Raw genomic sequence first — 22,938 nt, 5'->3', positions numbered from 1 at the left:
CATGGGAGGGGTTGAGCAAATTCTGTTCAGTCAGTTGGGTTCGTGTATTTGTTTTCCTTTCAGCTCTGTGAAATCCCTGGAGACTTCTCTCCTCCTTTCAGTGCTGGGCCCTCTGTCTCCCGAAACGCACAGTTCATGTGAGCTGCTCTTCTGGCCTGAAGTTTCCTCCTCTGACCCTTCAGACAGTGAATTACCTTTCTAATAACACACGAGACCGCTCTCTTGGTTTGCCTTGAGTGCTCTGCACTGGCAGCCCGGTTGGTTTAGCAGCAAAGCCTTTGGTCTTTCGATTTAAAGCACTCCTTTTCATAAGCCCTGTGAAGTCAGCACGGTGTTTGTTCTGGGGCTACAATGCTGAGTTGCCTCACTGTCCTGCATCTTTCCCAGGCATTAGGTGGGAGAATGAAGGGGCAGGCTGCCCAGCAAGGCCACGCTGGCCAATCCCACCCATGAGGGATGATCCCAGCCTCCCTGCACAATCGGGGGGCGCAAAGCACACCCTGCACCTCCCACAGGGTGGGACTCAGTCCCTGTGCAGCCACAGCAGGCAGGCAGAGGACTGCGGTGTGTTTCAAAGGCCTGGGGGAGAAAGGGGGAGGCGCTGCTCTATGCAGGCCTCTCTCACTCCCCAGGCCCAGCAGGGGATGGTCTGAGAAGAAACCCTGGGCAGAAGAGCCCAAGTGAGCCCCACCTGGGTTGTTATAAGGGCCTGCAGTCAGTACAAGCCCTGAGAGAGTAGCAGGTGTTATAGATACATATTATAATATTGGCATTTTGCAAATGTTAAAATGGATTTTATATGTGTCATGTTGAAGTAACTTTGTTATAAAGATATCATTTTTTATTTCCGTTGTTAATTACGCTTAGACACAGTAGTGAAATAGCTATGCTTGTGTTATAATGCCTGCTTGGATGAGATAACATCCAGTGAACACAGGATGAGGACACCTGTACAGATCTGCCAACTATCAGCACTCACCATCTGAAGAAGGTATGGACCGAGGACCAAACTGGAAGTGATAAGGAGCCAAAACCACAGCCAAGAAACACGCATGCTCTAAAAGGGTGGGCCCAAGGATGGGCCATGTAAAATAGTTCCTGGAAAATGTAAACTAGTTTATGCCTATGCATAAGGGTCTATGAATATGCAACAGGCTGATGTAAGGGAAAAGGTGTTTAAGGGGTGTCCCCGAAGGTAACAGGGTGGTCTTGGCTGAGTGCCAAGATGCACCCAGCTATAATAGCCTTTGCTCCATGGTCCTTGTCTCCTATTGTCCTTTATTAAACTTTTAAAATTTTCACAGGGGAGTGAACGTGTTGTTCACAGCAGGGCACACGCAGTGCAAGTGTTCCCATTTCAGGTGTCACAGCTCTCTACCTGCTTTTGGAGAAGTGTTGCACCCACCTGGCAGCTCTGGCAGAAGCTGAGAGATATAAGTCATTTCCAGCTCATCCAGAGGTGATGCACAGAGGATTTTTTTTGGGAAAATTAAGGCTGGCCTCCCAGTGCTTGGCCTTGCAGGCTTGCTTGTGGGTACCAGGGCCCTGTCCAGCACCAGGTCTCCAGCCCAAGCTCTTCATTCACCTCTTGGTTTGCACAGGCTGAAGGCAGACACCTGGCCAGTCTTATTTCCTTGTAACTCCCTAGAAATGTCCCAGATTTGCTTCGGAAGCAAAGGGTGCAGGATGCTGAGTGTTACTCTGTTTAATCTCCCGTGAGAAAATATACTCCCTAGCCACTGGCAAAGTTAATCACTGCTGTCATTAGAGATGGCTTTCCCCTGGTTTGGGGAGGTCTGAGGGCACTCCCTGCTGCTGGCTACCTCAAGGACCAGGGTGTGACCCGGGGTGCCGAGGCCTGCTGGCTCCACGCTGCCCGTGCCTGCTTTGTGGTGCACTGAGCCCACACACACTGGTGCTTGTTGGTACGACCCGTGCCGAATCTCTCACGGCTGCAGCTGAGAAAGAGCCCCCACTTGTTACAGAAAGAGTGAGCAGAAGCTTTCTCCTCCTTTGGAGAAGGCATGCAGCCCCGGGGCCAGCACAGCGGTTCTGTGCATCCACTGCCCTGGGGGGGCACCACTGCTTCAGCCACTGCCCCTCGGTCAGTGACACTGACCAAGCAGGGAGAACTGCTCCAATCCAAGGATTGGGCTGCTGAAATCATGACAAGAGAAACCCCTCACCCTTTCCTAGTGTGAGAGAAAGTTTACAGTTTGCTTTAAGTTCGGGTTTTTTGGTTGGTTGTTTTTTGTTTTTTTTTTTTTTTGTTTTTTTTTTTTTTTTGGTTTTTTTTTTTTTTGGTTTTTTTTTTTTTTTTTTTTTGCTTTCTTTGGGGAAGATTTGCTCTTGTCTCTGTGAGCTCATTCTCAGTGCATCAGGCCAGGGCTGCATCTTTTTCTCACGCTGGCTTTAGGGAATATTTGTGTCCATACTGTCTGGTTGGGATTCTCTTCTCAGCAGTAGCCCCTGATTACTCTTACAACCTAAATATTATTCTGTTACAGCATAACAGATATATACATTGCATTTCTATATACACTCACAGGCTGTTTTCTCTCTCTTGGAATATCTGGGGACTTTAACTTAAGCAATCCTCTGCTTCTGCTGTTGAAGTGTCTGGTTCTCTCTGTTGCTGCCACAGCCCATTAGTTTGTCTCATCTGAGAAGCTTCTGCCTTTTTGCTTGGCTAGTCATGACCCCCTGAAGAGTTTAAGTTGCACAGAATTCCCCTGGATCCTTCTGCAGAGCTGGCTGAAGCAATGCTCTCACCACCATGGTATCTTCCAGCCCCGTGCTGTCCTTGGGGGGAACTCTAGGGCTCGGCTGGATACCACAGAGGAACGGAGCTGGACTCCCAGAAGAGGCTTTAGCCTGCTCTTGAAAGACAAAGTGACTCAAGGAGCCACAGCCCAGTGTGGCAGGAGGGTGAGAGGCCCTCCCAGAGCCTGCTGGCACTCGGGCTCCCAAAGCACTGCCTCAGAGCGGGAAGTTTGTGCCAGGAAGATCCAGTCTGCACTGGATACCAGCTGGGGTTGCATGGCCACACTACAGCGTTTTTATCCCTGAGGGCTTCCTGATTTCAGCTTTCCCTACATTAAAAGGGAAGCACCTCTATTCCAGGTTAATTATAAATTAAGTTAATTATAAAGAACTTCTTACACTGTCACAAAGTGATGAAAGGAGTTTGCTGATTGTGTCACTGGAATTTAAAGTATGTCTCCTCATTTTATTTCCCTCATTAACATCGACCCAAACTGATAATCTGTGTGTTTCTCTCATCTCTCAGTGGATTAGATTTAACTGGAGCAAATTGTTAACTGCCCAGGAGAACTGGGCCTTTGTTTTGTTGGACTCGCTTCACTTTGGCACCTCCCTCCTTAACCTTTTAAGTTAGTGGGTGGCAAGCGCCTCACCTCAGAGTGTACTGCCTCATCTGAAAGGAGCTGTTTGCATTTGCTCCTCTCTGCATGTCCCTGCTACTCTAAAATTAAGAACCCAGGTCCATCTTTCCCTCCTCCTTGGAGGTCACAAGAGATCTTAGTCAAGCAGCTGTTGCAGTGGGAACTCCTAGCAGAGCCCGTGGGTTAGTGACCCTTCAAGTATTTTCCTCGAGGTCTGTCAACTCGGGCAGCCCTAAGTGCTCGTTTGTCTGAGCAGCACAGTTGTTTACTTTACATCTATGACCGCACTGCAAACTTCTGCAACCGGGAGCAGACCCTGGAACACGTCTCACCGGGATGTCACAGCAGGATAGCAGCACTTCCCAAGCCTTCTATGTTCCTGTGGTCTAGCCCCAAGCAATCTGGGTTTGATTTGCTGCATGGGGATCAGCTGCAAGGGGACTTGTGTGGGGGCTGAAGATGGGGACCGATGGATTTTCCTATCCCTAACCTGCTGACTAAAACCTGGACAGGCCTTGACGGTGTCCAAGTGATGAGGAGGGGTAAAAGGGAGTGCAGCTGCATTGCCCTCCACAGGGTAACTCCAGCAGCAGAGCTGGTTAGCTGGGTCTGGACCCCATGTGAGTGAAACAAGGTGTCAGTGAAAAAAGGATCATCTCTGGAGCAAGCCTTCTGGGCAGCTTTCATCTTGAATGGAGGTGGCTGCACCAGGCTGGGGTTCTAGCCATTGTTTTGTTTCCTTTTCATAAATCAGCTTCTATCATGTCGTGCCACTCGTAAAGTTAAAGCTCCTGGGGTTTTGCCAAGTAACCTGGGATACTCTTCTGAAAGATTTGCCACATTCCAGGCCACAGGACTGGATCTGTGTTATCACAGTAGACACATCCAGGACACAGTAGACATGTCTGTTGGTCCTTTTCTATTATCTGCTTAGGATTGTAAGGCTTGGTTTTCCTTATGTCACTCTCATTCTGCAAAACCTGCAAGGCGGTGGCTTTCCTTGGACTGAAAGACTGTGAAACAGTTTCTTGTTTTGGGGCTCTAATTGATGGAGGAAAACCCCTCACAGTGACTTTGGACAGGGTGGGACCAGTGTCCACAAAAGCATTTCAGGAACCTTAGGTTAAACTGGTTTAGCAGAGCTCTTTTCTAGCCTGACAGCACATAGAGCATGCCAGGATGGCTTAGAAACTCAAGCCATCTGGAGTTCTTTTCCACAAAAACATGTGTGTGTCAGAATTGGTCTCCTTTGAGCCACCCACAGTGAGAAGGATTGTATTTAGGCTGGCTCAAGTTTCCTGAATTCAATTTTAGGCAAGAGAAAATGGTCGGCAAGTATTTGGAAAATGCCTTGGAAAGAACATGCTGATTAAAAATGTAACAATCTTTGAAGGAACATTAACACTGTCCATTCTGAGCCACGAGACACTGAGGAGCCATCAAAATGATGATATGTGGGGAAAAGTTCCTTCCCCTTCCTGCCACCTTCTCCCCCTGGTGATTTGTCAGCCAGATTTAGGGCTTACCTGCAATGAGTCATGAGGATTCCCTTAGATCACAAAACAGCTCTGAACTCCTCTGGCTGTTGAGGTGCAACAAGCAAAGAGACACTCAGGTTTAAGACTGATGTGCTTTTATACAGCAGCTGTAAAAAGTATCAAGTGCAGGCAGGTCATTTGGTTGTCTCACATTATTCATGATGGGCCATTTCACAGGGTGGCATCTCATCTGATAGGTAAAGAGGAAGGACACAGTTAGAAATATTCACATGCACACAAAAATTTGGAAATACATTTAGAAGGGGCAGATCAGTAAGTTCTGCTGGAAAGCAAGAGCATTATTCCCAAGCACCATGGGCAGATCAGAAAGCCTGCTCCTAACCCCACTGAATGCTGTGGTGATCCTGGCTGGATTCATAAAAGGATTCTTGCACAGCGTGGTGAGGCAAGGCAGTGGTTCAGAGCCCTGCAAGCAAAAGGGAGGGCAGGTGGGATTTGTCATCCTGACAGGAAGGACTGGGAGAGTGTGAGTGATGGCAAAGCCCCAGCCATGCCTCAGGCCCAGGGAAGAGCACAAACCCAACTGGCTGCCCCAATGTAGCAGCCAGCAGAGGAGGCAGGCTCCACTGAGACTCTGCCCTCCCATGGCAAGTGAGAGTGTGCCCGGGGAGTGCTCAGCCCCAGAGAGGGAACAGCTGAGCTGCATGGAATCCCACAGCGCCTGAAGACAGGCGAGGGGCATGGCATGCCTGCCAGGTCTGCAAGATACTAAAATCCAAGGGAAGCACCCGCCCTCCCCTTCGGCCACAGGCAGGAGTAGGACCTTGCAGATGCCATGTCTGATTGCATGGACGTACAGATCCATGGCTGACTGCTGCTCGTCTCCAGCACAGAGCACCCAGCAGCTAAAAAGTCACCCAATGTGAAATCTACAGGCAGCAACCTTGGGCTTCTTGTGAGGCAGCAACGAGAAACCATGGAGAGGGCAGAGTTGCAAGATCTTTGCTTAAATTATCTACTTATAAAGCAAACAGACAAAGAATCCAAATAATATGCAAATAACTCCTGAGCTCGAGCATCTGCATTCCCCCTGAGCATGCCACTTAGCATATGACTAAACCAGTTCTAGTGTTTATGCAAGGAAAAATGTGCAACTTCCCTTGACTATGCCCATCTGTGCGTCTTAACCTGCAGGCGAGACTGCCAGGCTTAGTGACCTCCTGGGGATGCTGTTTATTAAAGCCACTTGCCTGGAAGCCTCCCTGCCTTGGCAAGAGCATTTCACTCCTCCTTTTTCCCTCTAAAATGCTCACGCCCTGCCCTGGTACATCCCTTGCCCTTGCCTTTGGACTGCAGTGACCAGCACTTGGATGGGGAGGACCCGTAGAAGTTAACAGCCTTGTGGCTTAGAAACCTCCAGCAGAAAGTATGTTAAAACAAGAGTCAGGCTTTACATTCCTTGCCACTGATGATATGACTCAAGCAGAGCTGGAAATTTAGGTTAAGTATTTGAACACAAGGAAGGAAAAGAACAAGATGATTTCTTAATGCATTGGACTGTTCTACACACCTTTTCTTACATAAGAAAAGAGTTAATCCCCTTCCAGTGTTTGCATTTTACACTCTTCAGTAATATTCAGCACGTGCCCAGCAGAGGTCTTCCTGCCTTCAGGGTGACTTGATGTCACTTGGCACGAGCACAGAGGCTGGTAAGGGACCCAGCCTGGCTCAGACACAGGGAGCAGTGCGACTTTGGGGGTCAAACCAGGGTGACGGCACAGAGTCCCACCTTGGTTCCCCAGCCTGCGGTTGTGGGCTGAACCAGGGGCACTGGCATGGCCGGGCAGGGATATGGAGCTATCCACAGTGACAGGCAGGCTTGCCTTTGGGTGAAATCACAGGGAGAGCAGAGCTGCAGGAGTGGAAGCCAGCAGTGGTGCAGGGGAGGGACTGCTGCTGTCCCCAAGCTCAGCAGAGTCCTGCAGGCTGCAAGTGAGCAGCAGCATCTGCTTCTCCCTTGGCCCCACTGCCTTCCCTGGCCACTAGAAGGCTTGTGAACAGCCTAGCTCTGAGGACAAACCCTGCCCTCATCCTTATCAGCTCCCCTCCTTATCAGCTGCCTGTTTTGTTCTAGGGTCACTTTAGATACCATCACCAGGCAGTGTGAGAAGCACTCGGGAGATAAGGAGGGTGCAGTGTTTGTGGATGGAGGAGCACAGCTCTGCATCCCTGTAGCAACAATACTCCCCACTAAGGCCTGGCAAGTACCTCTTGTCCTCGCTCAAAGTGAGACTCAAGACCTTCCCATTTCTCTGACACATTCTCTGCTGTTTACCAGTGGCATGCACGTCCCACGTGGACTTTGGACAACCTGCAATAACACCTGCCCTGTGCCTGGCTGTGCAAAGCTATTTGTTCCCTGTGGAATTACCATGGGACTTCAGGTCTGCGACACACACCAATTCAAATTCTTCTAATTCCCACTTCCACTGAAATATCCTGGACTTCATTAAAGTCTATAAAATACCTCTTCTGGTATCAAATGCTTCAGAACATTCCTTCACTCTGGAGCTGTGACTCAAGAAGGGCAAAAGAAAATATTTAAACCAAGAGCTCTCTTTACAGAGGCCCCTCAGCAAGAGGGAAGCTGCTGGGACACATCTTGGAGGATTTTGGTCCTTGCTGGCCATGGCAGCATTAGAAATGTAAACTGAAGCCAGTCCATACAGACGGACCTGCCTGTGTGGAGCACTTTGCCAATAGTTTTGATGGGCCTTTCCTTCACAACAGAAACTAGGATTTCTTAATTTTAAATAGCTTGTGGCTTTTGAGCACATAGAGCATGGCAGCCTATGAAACACTATCACATAGCAACGAAAGCACCCGAAATCTTTATCAGACCCATCTGCCATGAGCAGTTTTGTGCTTTCCTCCAGTACCATCAGAGCTAAAAAATCTTAAGAGCAGTGTAAAGATATCTTTCACAAACAGATTTTGGGTTGCTTTTATTTTATGACAACCCGTACTGTAAGGAAGTCCTGATAGGTATGAGGAGCTTAAGTGCCTTTGCTGAAATCCTATCCAGATTTAAAATACCATGAGCCTTAGCCTTATTTAAATGATCCAAAAAGTAGTTTGCTCCACCAGGTCAAATTAACAGCTCTAAGGAGAAAACCAACCTCCACAAGATCACCCATCTGTGTCTTCACAGACAAGTATTGCACTATGTGTTCAGTTAGGTATTTAACACAATAGTGCCTCTGTACCAAGCTTTTCTTGGTATCCTAAAATATATTTATTTTAATTAATGGTAAAACACATTTTCTATGCTTAAATAGACTCATGATGGGAATGAGGGGTATTAATTGAACTAAACTAAGAATTCTCCTTTTAGACCTTTCCAGTGTGACTGAGTTTCCAAAGACAATATTTGTATTTCCCTGAAAGGCTAACAGTCCTCATTTACTGGGGAAATTTAGGCTGTACTGTTAATTGGGAAGGGGTGGGGGTGTTCTTATTCTAAACCCCACTCTGCTAACCTCCATCTGGTGCTACTTGTAGTAAATGTAGTCATGAGAAATTCTAGCTTTAACAGGATTTAGTAGCCTTTGTGATTGTTTCATTACTTGCTGAAAGTGTGCAAGACTTTCTTCTCACTGTGGAGTTGTACACAAACTATTTAATTCAAAATGACATTTGTCACAGGAGGAAAAAAAAGTGTATTTTGTGTGATGGACTCTTTTTTTTTTTTTTTTAATTCTATAAGTTCTACATGTCTCTGCTTCATAAAGTGCTGTGATATAAAGGGTCCTATGGCCATTAGTTTCATTTTGCAATGTTCTGTGCTCTTGCTCACCTGATCTGCCCAGGAACACTTTCTTACTTGCACAAAAGCCTCTTGGGCTCTTTGAGCTGGGCTCCCACCATTGCTCCAGCCTTCGGTCCGTGTCCAGAGGCGTGGATGCAGCTGAACGTCCCGCTGTGCTGCACTGCCTTTTAGCCGTCAGATGAGTGGGTGTGAAGGGGTGTGCCCTGCGAGCGGGTGATGAGGGGTTACCTTTGCCAAGGCTTCCTAAGGCTCAGGTTTGACAGCCTGCGCTGGGCAAAGGCCAAGGCACGGGAACACCCTCCCCCTTCTATAGGACGTGGGCTTTGGAGCACAAAGCAGCTGATCAGAGATAAGCGTGACAGAGAAGAGGGGTGGACTTTACCAGCAGCAGCCGCCAAGTGGGAGGTGTGTTTTAGATGCAAGGAGAGGAGAGGGCAGAGTCCTGCTGTGCATTAATCCACGGCGTGTGCTGTGTTTCAGGGTGGTGCAAAGTCAGATGCCTGGACTGGGTGTGAGGCAAGGAGCCACGTCCAGCTGCAATGAGGAAACAGCGGCGTGCACAGGTGGGGAAGGGGCCAGGCAGGCTCACAAGTAAGTAGCAAGGAGATCAGGAGAATGTGGAAATGGAGGTGCTCAGGCTGCATGTGTATCCAGTGGTGGATTGCTCCTGGCTGACTGGATCTGTGATGCACCAGGGCAGCAGTTGTGATTCCTCCAGGTGTGGCTGAGGGAACCCTGCCTCCCACCATGGGCTGGAGATGGGTTTCACCCTGTTCACTGCTAATTTCACCAGCAGAAATCTTGGGAGGATGAGGCTTTCTGGGAGTTTCAAGAGTGGTTATTACCTCAAATAACTGTGTGGTGTAGAAGCTGTGCAGTATTAGCAATGCTAGCAGTCCTAACACCACTAAGGTGATAAACCAGAGTGAATGCACACTGAATCCAGAATGGAAAGTTTAGAGTTTCCTAACAGTTGCCCTGTAATTTAAAAATTGGAGAAACCAGCTTATCTGTGTCATCTCAATAGGCAAGCAAACAGTGATCACAGAATTAGGTCACAACTTATTTAGTTCAGCAGTCTGACAACACTGCTAGGGAGAGAAAAGGGCTCTGAAAAAGATGGCAGGCTAGGTCTGAAACAGTGTGCAGGAAAAAAAAAAAGCACCACTTAGGTTTGCGTCACAGAGAAAGGTCAGGGAAAGATTGTAAGATGAGAATCCCAAGGTAGCACTGTCTTAGCAGCATTGAAGATACAAAGGGGGAAACCTTGTTCTTTGGAAGCTGTTTTTGGAGGAAAAAAAATGCCCCCCCTCCCCCCAGTTTTATTCAGTTCACAAACTTCTTTCATTTGGGGTTCCTTCTGAGAAGCTCCCTGTACAGGAAGGCTCTGGTGGCATCCCTGACAACCCCTGTCAACAGGGTTGCTTTTAGGAGCTCCTAGCCAAGGCTTGTGGAAGGCTTTAGGGATCCCTTTCCCAAGGGAGCCTAGTGCATGATGTGAATAGCGACAACGGCTCTAAATGTGGTGGAAAAGGCTTCATTGCTTTCCCAGGCAGTAGCCACTTTGTGTCTTGGTGTGACCTAAACTATAAACCCCAGCTGGATAGAAGAGGAAGGGGGAATTCCTCCTGCTGTGGAGGAGTCCCAGAGGGCCCTCCAAGTTCTCATGCCGGTGGCTCAGAGGCCACTTCACAGCTGAATTGCTTATGAGTTCAAGATGGTGTTTCGTCTCAGAGAGGAATGATTATTGACAGCACACTGCTTTGGTTTACTGAACACTTTCCCTGTAAAAGGAGAAAAACAGGCTGGGAAAAGGCCGCAACCTTCCGTGGCCCGAGAGTCAGGCAGAGTAGCTTCCCTTGTGCAGGAAAAAGGTCCTCCCTCAAATAAACCCCAAGCAAAGCGGAGACCTCAATTAGTGCTTGAGCAAGGACTCGAGGCATTCCCTGGCACGCGTGTTATGCAAGGGTCAGGTTCTGCTGCCCTCATTCCTGTTCCTCCCCGAAACTGCAGGCATTCACACACATGCCTCAAATGCATGAGCGCTCCCACCTCCTGCTCTGCTGTGCCCCAAAGCCTCCCACTGAGGCTGAGACAGCAGTCCCAGTTTCACTGGTCCTGTACCCAGGGTCACCCAGCAGCAGCAGCAGCAGCAGCAGCAGCAGCAGCAGCAGCAGCATCAACCCAGCAGCACTGGATCCCTGTCTCATGCATCTTAGCTCTCTTCCTGCCTCCATAGAGGATCGATAGGAGAGACAGATTAGGTGCAAGATTAACTTGTTGCAATTTTTGACACTTTAGAGGCTCATTTATGTTAAATCAGAGAGCAGAGTACATTATAGGACCCACACAATCCACTGAGATTCCTAAAGACAGTTTGTTTTTTGTAAACTCTGAGGAATTACTCCACTGGACATCTCTTGACTGCACTTGGCCCCCCAATCCCACCTGCCCCCATCACATAAACACCTAACAGGCAATTTAGGGCTGGTGTCTCTGGGAAAATGCAGCTCTGGTTATGAAACTACCTCTGCAAGACTGGGACCCATACTAGAGCACAGCTCCTTTTCTGCCCAACACAGAATCCTGCCACAATGCTTTCCATCACAGGATGTGGGAACAGGACTCTAGCCACAGCACAGGTACCACTTCCTAATCCTGTGATGTGAGGAGAGCAACTGGAGGCGTAGGAATGAGGGAGCAGCAGGGACACCGCTGGGCAGCCCCAGGCACCTATGGAGGGCAGCAGGGCTGTGGTGCTGCCCTGCATTCCTTTCAGCATGGAATGGTGGGCAAGGTGGCCTGGGAAACGCCTTCCCTACTCACCGGAAGGCTGGATCTTGATCAGCTGCATTTTTAAAAGAGGGACTCATCCTTAATCCGCTGGGATTAAAAAGGGATGTAGTTTTACTACTCCCCAGAATTTAGGTGGTATAAACAAGTGTTTTGCAAGCCCCAGGACCAACAACAATCTGTCACTGTCAGCAAAAGGAAGTGCTCTACCCTGATTGGGGCCAGACTTGAGCCTCACCCCAAAGCCATGGCCCCACTAATGCTGGTGGCCATGGCTGCATCCAGCAGCTGGTCCTGGCCCTGCCGGCTGCAGAGGACTTGCCTCCCGAGGGTTCTTCCTGCTTCCAGCAGAGTTACTGCATCCTTCTCTGGTAGAAAAGCAAGAAATGGGACGGAGGGCAGAGAGGCTCAGACAACAGTTCATTGGAATAATTTAAAAGTACATTCTTCAATAGGTTCAGTCTGTTTCACAGCTTTTGTTCTGCCTGCGTGGCTTTCTCTCTCAGGGTGGCCACCAAGGTCCCATCTCCACTGGCAGGGGGTGCCGGGGGAGCTGTCTCAGTCGCTGTCGCTGCCGGATGGGTGGGACACTGCCCCACGCCCGAGCTGCACCCTGAGGCAGGCAGGCAGCGCTGCCCTGCCGGTGGACGGCGAGACCTTGCTGACAGAGGACACGCTGCGGGCCAGGGGCTGCGTGGGGAACATGATTGTGCCACGGGGTGCCTCCAGGAGCTGCCAGATCTCCCCCGAGGTGGAGCTGCCCAGGTATTCCCACGGCCGGCGCCCGCTGCCGTCCCGCACCTGCACCTGGCACCCCAGCTGCAGCACCAGCACCTTGATGACAAGCTGGTGGCCGTGTATGGCAGCCAGGTGCAGCGGCGTGTACCCGCAGCCCGAGCGGGCGTCCACGTCCAGGGCCAGCCCGACCTGCCGCGCCGCCGCTGCCAGCTCCTGCAGGCCCGGCCCGTCGCCGTGCTTGGCCAGCCAGTGAAGGACCGTGAAGCCTGATATGAAGTCCCTCTGCAGGGCCAGCTCAGGCTCTTCCAGAAAGAGCCCTCGCACCTGAGCCCAGCAGCCCGCTGACATTGCCACCAGCCAGGCGTGCTCCCGCTGTCCCAGCGGCACCACAGGCCCCCGGCTTGCGGCGTTCCTAGGGGAGCTCTTGGCGAGCGCGGAGCGAGGCTGCCGCCCGCAGTCATCGTGCACTGAGGGGGGGTTGCCCTGCGCCTCCGACAAAGCGAGCTGGCACCTGATGCTCCGGAAAACAGGCAGCGGTGCCGGGGGCTGGCTCTCCGGGGCTTGGGGCACTGCGGGGCCCTGTGCTGGCAGCAAGGACTGGGATGGGGGTGACCTGGCAAGGGGTGGCTGCAGGGAGCGGGATGGGGACGGGAGAGTGGCGGACTGTGGCAGGGATTGAAGTGGGGGGGACCTGGTTGTGGGCAGGATCCCAGGACCTGACGGCAGTGTCAGGCTTTGACACGGGTACAGTCGCAGGACTTGAGGTTGGGTTGATTCCTTGGGGGTCAGCCCCCTGGATCCCCTCGGCAGGTCTGGGGACGGCCTAGTGGGGAGCTGCTGCAGGGACCTGGACTGCGATGGGGGCAGCCTGGTGGAAGCGAGCACCTCGGGGCCTGACAAAAGCAGTGACGATGAGGAGGGGCTGGCGGGGAGTGCCTGCAGGGACCGGGACAGGGGCAGCACCTCCGGGGCGGACAGCAACGGCAAGGATCGGGATGGGGGCAGGTCACGGGGGGACAGCGCCCTGGGGCCCGATGACAGCAGCGGGGACGGGATGGGTCCGGCGTGGGGTCGCCTCCCCGGGCTTGCTGAGGGTCGAGGGGCCTTCAGCAAGGGCATCCCAGTCGCCGGCTGCGGCGGAGATCGGGGCTGAGGCAACCTGTAGGGAGGCGGCATCTCCGGGCCCGGTGGCAACGGTGGCATCCGGGACCGGGGCGCCGTGGCAGAGGGCGGCCCGGCGGCAGGCGGCGGCGGCGATAGGGACCGGGGCGGCACCGCGGGGGACAGCGCCCCAGGATACGACGGCAGCGCCGGGGGCTGGGGCCGCGCTGTGCCGCCGGGGCGAAGCGCCCAGGGGCCCGAGGACAGCGGCTGGGTCCGGTACGGGGGCGGCTGCGGCGGTGGCGGCGGGGAGCGGGAGCGGGGCGGCCGGGGGGCGGGCGGTGTCCCGGGGCCCGGCGCGGGCACGGCGGCGGCGGCGCGGCGCGCCCGGCGGCACTCGCAGCACGGCCCGCCCCGGCCCCGGGCGGCGCAGCCCCCCGCCCCGCCGGGCCGCCCCTGCTCCGCCGCCTCCCCGCGGGGGCCGCGCCGCCCGTCGGGGTCGCGTCGGGGCGGCGGCGGCGGTTCGTTCTTTTCTTCCTCCTGCTCCCGCTGTTCCTCCGGAGGTGGCAGCTCCTCATCGAGGAGGTCGCGGTACCTGCGGCGGAGGACGATGTCCTTGGAGGCGCCGGGGGCGGCGGCGGGGTGGACGGTGGCCAGGGAGTTGACGAGGCTCTTGAAGTACTCGCGGCGCTCCCGCCGCTGCTGCTCCGTCAGCGCCGGGTCGCGGAGGAACCGCTGGAAGTGGCGGAGCAGCGCCGTGTTGGGGGCTCGCCCCCCGGCCGCCCAGAGGAAGTCCAGCACAGCCTCCTGGCTCAGCTCCCGCGCCATGCTCCGGAGCGGCCGGCTTTCGGTGCTCGGTGCTGCGCCTCGGTGCTCGGCGCTGCACCCAGGTGCGGCGGGGAAACCCGCCTCCTGCCGCGCCGGGCCTCTCCGCCTCCTCCTCCACCTCCTCCGCGGCCGGGCCGCCACCCCACGGTCGCCTTTGCCCGAGGTGACGGCCCGTGGAGGTGCGAGCTGGGGTGACAGCGCTGAGGAGAGGCGACACCGAAGGAGAGAAGCAGGCTAGGCGGGCGGGAGGAGCTGAGAGGTGCGAGGGTCCTTTGCTGGCAGGCAGTGAGACCAAAGAGATGCTTATCAGTCATTGTGTCAGTGAACGGACAGGAGATGATAGGCAAAAATTGAAATTCCATTTGTGTGTGAGGGAAAACTGTTTTACTGTGAGGGTGGTCAGCTATGAGAACATGTTGGCCGGAAAGGGTAGGTCTCCATCCTCAGGGATATTTAGGTGCCATGAAACACCTAAACACCAGAGATGCCTCCCGACCTGAACTGCCCTGTGGTGCAGTACTTAGAAAAACTGGCAGTAAAGATTCACAAATGCGTTGTGGTTTGGGGTAGCTGTTATTACAAGTGTGTGTGATTGTACCCGCGTACGACAACAACACACAAACACCACGGGTGGGTGTCTGCAGTCAAATCGTATCTCACCACATCTCATCTCTGTACTTGCTGCGTGGCTGAGAGAGGTTGGACACACATTGTACTGTTGTGGGGATCTCACATTGTTGTGGACTGCCCATGCTGTTACTACAAGTGTGTACGTAGTAACAGCTGAGAGGAACAGGCAGTGTGCCCTGTGCACACCAAAAAAAAATGACGGCCCCTGCCCCAAGCAGTTTAGGGACTGAATTATGGGTAAAAATGTGGGAGAGAAGGTGTGCTGGATTTTCTGTCTCACAGTCAGAGAATGGAGAGACTGAGCTCAGTGTGGGCTCCCTGGCTTTAAAGAGGTCTGGATCAGGCCCTAAGTCACATTTCAGAAGCCATCTCTGCTGCAGGCTCCTGGCTATCCATAAATATTTTTAGCTGCCTGTCATGTAAGCAGCTGGAATATCCTGCAGCCTGCTGCAAACCCAGAAGTGTGTGCAGCCCTCACAAACAGAGATTGCAATAGATGCTGTGTACAAGCTACATCCCATCAGCTGTCTTCATCTGGATAGGGTGCAGGTGCTGGGAGAGAGTAAGGCTCATGTTAGTATTTTATCACTTAGCACATTCCTTTGGTGCTGCTCTCCACGCCGTACATTTCTCCCTCCTCTTCTGATGAGCCCTGGATTGCGTCACAACAGCATTTGTTAGCAGCATGCTCTCAGCAGAAGCAACTGAGAGGAAATGAATGGAGCATAATGGTTGTAACTGTGATCACAAATAAGAAAGGAGGGTAGATTGCAAAGATAAAAAATCCAAATAAACAACAGTGGGCAAACTGTAGTTTGTGGGAATTGGGAGTGGGGCTGTGGCTGAGCCTTATCCCTAATGGGCTACAGCTGTGACAGGCAGGTGAACGGCATTGAAGGTAATGGTGTGCACTGACCAATCACCAAAGGGAACAGAGGGAACACAGATGCGATGCGTGAACCATGAGGGTATAAAAGGTTGGGCTAAAAAAAAAAAAAAAAAAAAAAAAAAAAAAAAAAAAAAAAAAAAAAAAAAAACCACCAACCACACCAAGACTGATGCTTGATGCTTTTGGACATGGTATGGTGTTATTCTGCATGGGTTGAAGTTGTCAGAAGTGGTGTGATGATGCCCTGTGTATGGTGGCTTTGCAAAATGATGCAAACATCTTTGGAGGCATTGAAACAGTTCCTGTGGGGTTCTTGGAATGAGGGGCTGGCAATTCTCTTTGCCTGGGTGTTGATTTGTTAGCCACAGGTATGAAATTTTGAGGAACAAGGTGCTGAACGCCAGCAATTGCAGAGAGCTGCACTAGCTGAGGTCTGGGATGATGGCAGAACGTTTCTTTGTGCTGATGTTTTTCTGCCCCTGCTCTTTCAGAGCGGATGGCCATACCCAGGAAGGTGTGTGTGCATGAGTATCGAGGAGGAAGCGCGTCCCCGGCTCTCCCAGCTCTGGGCCAAGGAAGGACACGGTGAGTCACATCAAGGTTTTATGAGCACAGGAGATTTTCATGTTGGTTGAGTTATGCTGATGTAGGAGTATCATGCATCTCTAATCCAGACGAGAGGAAGCTCTGTCTGCCTCACCCACAGGTGCCACGAGGGCAGCTCCTTAGATAGGATCACCAGGTTTCCACTAGAGGCTGCACTGGTCCGGGCGCATTTACCAGCACAGGCTGGCTCAGCACCTCCTCACCTGGAGCTGTGCGTGCAGGAGGAATTTGCTACAAGAGCAGTAGTGAGTGTAACACTGGAGCCTCCTTCAGATATTGGCATCAACGCCTAACATGTTAGAGTGATGAAAACACTGCATTAGCTGTGTTTGCCAAATGTTCCTGGTAGACACCCTTGCATGTCTGTTGGTGTAGCAGCTTTGCTGGTGAGGGCTGCACCTGTGCCCAGCTGAGGGCCCAGGTACAGAGCCTCAGCTGCTGGTGGGGAGCAGGGTCAGGTGGTGCACTTCCACTGGTTCTGGTTCAGGCTGGGGGCACAGGAGCTGGTGTGGGGGACTGTTCTCCAAGATCAGCCCCTGAGTTCTTCAAAGCATAGTCAAAAAAGCTGCAGGAAGGAGATACCTGGACTCTGTAGCCCTCTTCAAACAGCCGTGTGTTACTACGTAGCCGTACAGAAATGGCTTTTGGAGGGAAAAGGTACAAGCTTGACATCAAAGGGACTACAAATGGTAAGTGTACTGAAGAGCTCTATTTGCTTAACACTATCTCTGGTCATTTATTTGTGCTGTCAGTTTTTATTCTTCTGGCTTTTTCCTTTTGATTCTGTGGATGTTCTTATATGTGTCCATAATTCAGTATATCCTTCATGTGTGCAGCAAATAGGGTCTCTTGCTTTCTGTAGCCCTTTGGTGTTTTATGTCTCACAAAACAGTGCAGGGCTTCTTTTTCATCACTACCTTGGTCAAAGACTGGCAAGCAGACATGTTTGGCTTGGCCCTGAGAGCACCCCCTTTTTTTTTTTTTTTTTTTTTTAGATAAAGGGATATAGTGCTCAACACCAGGATGTTAAGTGTTTGTCAGCTGGAGTGGCAAGTAGGCAGCTGTGCTTCTCTTCAGCCCTGGAAGTCATTTAGTGGAGTGGGGGTGTAGGCACACAGTTTGTGGAATTGGGAGTGGGGTTGTTGCCGAGCCTCATCCCCAACGGGCTACAGCTGTGACAGGCAGGTGAGCAGCATTGCAGGTAACGAGGCAGGGAGTGCCCAGGTGTGCTGCCCAGTCACCAAAGGGAACAGAGGGCACACAGGTGTGATGTGTGACCATGAGGGGTATGGAAGGTTGAGTTTAAAGAACAAGAAGGGCAGATGCTTGCAGCCTTCTGCAGTGGTGTTACTGTGTATGGGCTGAAGCTCTCTGCAATTGTATGGTGACACTCTGTGTATTGTGGCTGTCTCGGCTGTGACATGGGAGAGCAACTGGCCGCTGCGGCTGCTGTTCGGTATACCAAGTTTGTTGAAAAACTCTGTGTGTGTGGCAGAAGAGAAGAGCTTGGGGAAACATGAGGAATGAGGTGGCAGGTTTTGTCCTCTGTGTTGTTATGCAAGGGAGTTAAGGGCTCCTGTGTGCCTCCTTGTTAGAAATACCTCTTTGCCGAATCCCCGCGCTCCTTCTTCACCTAACTGCTGCTAGGAGGACCTTGCTGAGCGCTGGCTTGGCCGTCTCTTTGGAGCAGATGTGTCTGTGCGTTCAGATGTGGGGCTGCCAGGGTGGGCGAGAGGGACCCTTTCGAGGTTAAGGGGACGGGTACCGCGGCCCGGCGTGGGGGGCGTGGGCAGGAGAGGGATTAGTGGTGGGGTTACTGCTGGGCACTGACTGCAGCCCCCGGGGCTCCCGCCGACTTTCGGCGTTCCCCGAGCGGCAGGGCGGCGCCGGTCGCCCGCCCGCGCTGCCCGGCGGCCCCGGGGGAGGGCCGGGGGGGTCCCGCCTCGCCGCCCGGCCCCTTTGCATTGCGCATGGGCCCTCCCCGCCGGGTGGCCATGTTGCAGTGCTAGCAGGCAGCGCAGAGGCGGCGGGCGGCAGCGCAGCGCAGACACCGCACCGCGATGGCCGTGGCCGTGGGCAGACCGGCGGTGCGCGGGGCCGGGGGGCGGCGGGGCTAGCGCGGGGCCGGGGCCGGAGCGCGGCGGCGGGCGCTGCCGGGGATGCCGTGCCGGGTGTTGTAGGGGGCAGGGGGCTGCGGGGGCGCGATGCCGGAGGGGCACGGTGGGCTCGCCGCGGCGCGCCGCCTCTGCCCGTTTCCGGGGCCGGGGGAGCCCGCGCCAAACTTTATTTGGCCCCGTTTTGGGGCCGCAGCTCGTGATTGCGGCGGGGCCGTGGCGGCGGCGGGCAGCTGCTCCGTAGCCCCGCGGGCACGGGGAAACGGCGGGGGTGGTCTCGGGCTGCGCCCGCCGCCCCTGAGGTGTCGGTGCCTTGCCGCGGGTGTTTCTGCCCCGCCGCTGCCCGTGGGTGGGACGAGCTGAGAGCGGGATGGGCTGTGCCCCGTGCGGGTGGGCAGCCGGCGGGCGGGACGGGCCCGCGGTCCCCGGGGGGCTGCGGCGGGCGCGGCGCGGCAGTCCCGGCGTGGAAGTGTTGCTGGGACAAGCGTGTCCTGCATTTTCCAGCGTGACCGTTTTTCTGGGGATGTGGTGGCCGAGAGGGTTTTTAGGTTCGTATTGAGAAAGACAAAATATTTCCCCCTGACGGGGAGAAAGTGTAAAAAACCCCAAACCCACAAAAGCTAAAAGATACCGAAAAAGAAAAGGAAGTCTCTCTTGCATCCAGCTTGCGGGAACATGAATGAAACTCCACCGTGACCAGACTGAATGCGCTTTTGTGCATCGTCGGCCAGGGGAGGGAGAGACTTGACCGACTTCCCGGTAACTTTTTCAGTGCTCGGGAGTAACGTAGAAGTTGCCCACAAGTGGGGAGCTAGAGTGTGACTCCCTCTCAAAACAAGAAAGTGGTCTGCGTGCAAGATGTGACCAGGATGAGACCAGTTTCTTTCAGCCTTTATTATGTGCTTATGGATCTGCGGGGCTGTATGGTTCCTCTGATGTGGCAAAGCAAATGTATGGAGATGGGGTTAATGGTGTTACTGGAGGTGGGGAAGTTATGCTACTAAGCAAAATAAGAGCTGGTGTTTCTTAACAGAATACCTATAAATTATGCCGGCCATTTGTAAGGCTTCTTCTGAAATGTTTCCTTGATCTTAAGGTGTAAAGCACGCTTGGAAATTGAAGTTTGTCTTTCAGTGTAAGAATATGCATTGAAAGTGTGGCTTCAGATGGTTTTTTAGGGCAAGCTGAAGGGTATTGCAAAGCAGAGCCTTTTGGCTTTGTGTGGAGCAGTAACTTTGCAGCATGAATAGGCTCAGGAACGTGGCTTATTGCAAGACTTGACTGCCGTTTGTTCTTGTGAATGTGTTTACCGCTTTTTTTTTTTTTTTTTTTTTTTTTTTTTCCGCTATTATGTTAAACTGGTGCTGCTGTTGAGCCTCTTGAGTTATTTTGGTTAACCCAAGTCCATGGCCATCCCGGAACAACATCCACAGAAGGTTTTGCACCAGTTAAACCAAATTCTTGTCTGTGGACCGCTGAGTCCAGTCCAGTGGGACTGACTGCAGGACGAAGCATCTGTCAGCACGAGAGTAGCATGTGCGTGTGGGAGAGGGAAGGAGGAGGGCACGCGGCTTCCTCTCAAGCAGCTGCTGGGCAGATCCTCTGGAATCCGCGCTTTTTGGACAAGGGAGTTGTTTTATCTTGGGGTGATAAGCAAAGAAAGGATGGTAGCCTGGCGTTCAGGAGGTGTCGGTCATGTTCTGTCTTATGTACCTCCTTATCTAATCCTCCCTGCTCCCGCTTTGCATGCTGCTGGTGTTTTGCTGTGAGGGTGGCAGGGAGTTGCAAGGAATAGTTAATTATATGTTCGAGCAAGGCAAGGCTGCTGAACGTTTGCCTTTGCAGCTTTCTTACAAAATATGATTAAGTGGAGCCGTGAGTGGCGTGCAACTTGTTGCAGGGAGAATTAAAGGAAGAGGGAAAGAAAAAGGAAAGGAATGAAACCAAAAGCGAGTCAGTTGGAGTTAAAATGATGATAACATTCCTGAGTCACAAGCTTTTACGTCCTGGCAGGATATGACATTATGTTAATTGTAAAAGTATGCATAGAAAAATAACTTGAGCGAACTGCTCTGAAGTGTCTGTGTTTAATTGTAGCAGAGTAGGGCGTGTTTTGGTAGAATGGGAGGCTTTCTTTTTAAGGCCCTGATCCCACAGATGTGAAGGCACATGTGTAATGTTGCTGCCTGTAATTTCATTTGACTTAATGGGGACTGATTTTGGCATGCAAATGTAGAGGCCTGCGTAAGCAAGGATGGGTGCCGGGAGCTCTCAGCTGATGAAATCCACGCCTGTGCTTAAGCATGCACCAGGCTGAGGGGATGCCGTGGTCATCTGGGCTCAGTGTGAGATAAGCCACTTCCAGTCTGGAAGCTGTTGAGATGTGCTGGATAGGGGACACTTTTCTTCCTCTTGGATTAATTCCCAGCATCTTGACCAGTGTTGGATGGTTTGTCCGTAGATCTGAGTATGGAAGAGGGCCCTGGCCTACCTACCCTTCTCTTTATGTGTTTATCCTAAATGTGTACAGAACCAGAGCTGGGTTGTGTTGCAGGAGTGAGACTGATGTTCATTTAAGAGTATACTTTGGTGTATCCCCCCCCCTTGCCAGGTCTAACAAAAACTGAGGGAAAATGAAGCTGGAATGCTTATTTTGCATAGAAACCATTATCTGAGAGATTAAAACAGCACAATGTATTCTTACTCTTCAATCTGTTTTAAAAATACTTGATAATGAGAGACTGCTGGTTTCCATGGAGGGGAGGAAGGAGAGGGAGATGGGAAGGTGGAGGGGGGCTGAAGCATCTGTGCTTTGTCTTTGAGCAGCAGATTTGCTGACACCCACTGGGCTCTGCAAGAGCTAGGGGCAACACCTTTGGAGAGTCACATCCCTGTGTGCTGCTGGGTGCCACAGGGCCACCATGACCACTGGCCTGGGACAAGAGATGGGCACCAGGGAGGGGGTACCCCATGCTTCTGCACTGTGGGGCTGCGGGCTCCTCTCACTGAACGTGGTGATGCTGTGGGTGTGGGTGGCACTGCTTGGGCTGCTGAGGTGGCCAGGGCATGGGGTTTGGCTTCCTTGCCTGCTGCTGCCAAATGGGCTTTTGGGCCTGGCCTGGCTCAGCTGTCAGTACCAAGGAAGCAGCCCCGGGTGGTGCACACAGGACTGTATTTTAGTTTGTGACCTTTTTGTTTCCTTTATTCACCTTGCTGCCTTGTTTGCAGTAGGAAATTCTTTCAGACAATTCTTGCTGCTCCTGTTGATGCTAACAATGGTGGGAACCTGCCTCCTCCTTGCTTTTGTTTCAGCTCAGCCTCGGTCACAGGGCAGGTTGTGTGTGAGCCCACAACATACTCAGGACCTCTAGCTTTTGCAGTGTGAATGAGCTGGAGTGAGATACTTGGAAAGCCCTTGCTTTGTGTAGGTGAGATGATGGGGAAGCAATTTTAGTGCCTGAGTAAGGCCCCTAAAATAATGATGGAGATTGACTAAGCATGAATCTGAGGAATAAAATATTTACGCATAGCTGAGGCATGCTTTATATATTCCCTTCCCACCTTTGCAGCCCCTGAGAGAGAGAGCTTTCTTGGCTGGCTGTCTGCTGTGAAGCCATCTGAGGGTTCTTGCTTGTCTTGTGGCCTTTCTGTGGCTCTTTGAGGTGGTTCTGGTAGCATGGGCATGAGGCTGCTCAGCACTTGCTTGGCAGGAGAGGTGCTGAGGGCAGAGGGTCTTCTGTTGGCTTGGCAAACGCTGCAGCCTCATCCAGCCTTACCCTTGTTGTGCTTTGGCTCTAGGCTTCAGTCCTGTGAGCTGCAGGGGCTTTTTCAGGGAAAGATACTGAGGCAGCTTCAGCGTAGAGCAGTTGGATGCGACCAGGTGATGTAAGAATAAACAAAAAAAGCCTCCCAATAGTACTGGAAGCTTTTTTTAGGTACGCTTCACTTCCAGCTCTGTGAGCAGCTCTCCAGCCCGCTGGAGGAAGCGATGCGTGATAATGGTTCAGACAAACACCACGGCACGGGGGGAGTTCAGCGCTGCTGCTGGAGGAGGCTCCGCAGCGGATACGCGGAACCCACCTCGGGCTCTCGCTCTCTTAGCTCACAGCAGCCTTAACAGAAATTTACCCCAAATGTTGTTCTTGTTCCACGGAGTGCAAGTCCTTGTTTGTGTCCACTTTGCAGTTGGGAGTAAGAGATGCTCCTTCTTGGCTGTTCCCTCCAATCTGGATGCCTTTGCTCATCCTTTGCACCATGGTGCCTGGTTTAGACACATGTGGGCCAGGACTTTGTTGCCAGAACTGTTCTTGTCCACAGCTTGGACAGGTGTGATGAATGGGGATGTAGGCAAGGTCCACTTGGCTGTGCATGAGGTGCTGAAGGAAGAGCCACAAGCAGGAAGAACAGCTCCCTGTAGTTTTCCTTTAGCAGTACCCAACCTTTCTGGAAGCTTTCTCCCTCTCTGGAGTGCTCTGCTTATCCCATCTAAGTGGTGCTCTACTGGCAG

General features: G+C 52.5%; 2 protein-coding genes across 4 annotated transcripts in view; one reads left to right on the top strand and one right to left on the bottom strand.

Moving 5' to 3' along the window:
• SEPTIN11 (septin 11) overlaps positions 1-22,938 on the top strand; it is a 69,177-nt gene that overhangs the window by 8,032 nt on the left and 38,207 nt on the right. For 2 of the 3 annotated variants that reach the window (XM_053940213.1, XM_053940212.1), the window contains exon 1: positions 18,316-18,404. In XM_053940213.1, coding sequence (XP_053796188.1) covers positions 18,378-18,404 — 27 coding nt within the window. In that variant the 5' untranslated portion in view covers positions 18,316-18,377. Of the gene's footprint in view, positions 1-16,202; positions 16,297-18,315; positions 18,405-22,938 lie in introns of those variants that run through there. The other variant, XM_053940214.1, reaches the window with a different exon arrangement.
• SOWAHB (sosondowah ankyrin repeat domain family member B) lies at positions 11,978-14,192 on the bottom strand. The gene has a single exon (XM_053940473.1). The coding sequence runs from the start codon at positions 14,190-14,192 to the stop codon at positions 12,084-12,086; it is 2,109 nt and encodes a 702-aa protein (XP_053796448.1). The 3' UTR covers positions 11,978-12,083.

This window comes from Vidua chalybeata, chromosome 4 (genome assembly GCF_026979565.1).
Source record: "Vidua chalybeata isolate OUT-0048 chromosome 4, bVidCha1 merged haplotype, whole genome shotgun sequence".
NCBI lineage: Eukaryota > Metazoa > Chordata > Aves > Passeriformes > Viduidae > Vidua > Vidua chalybeata.
The sequence above is the reverse complement of the archived record's forward strand: the minus strand, read 5'-3'. Positions and strand labels throughout refer to the sequence as shown.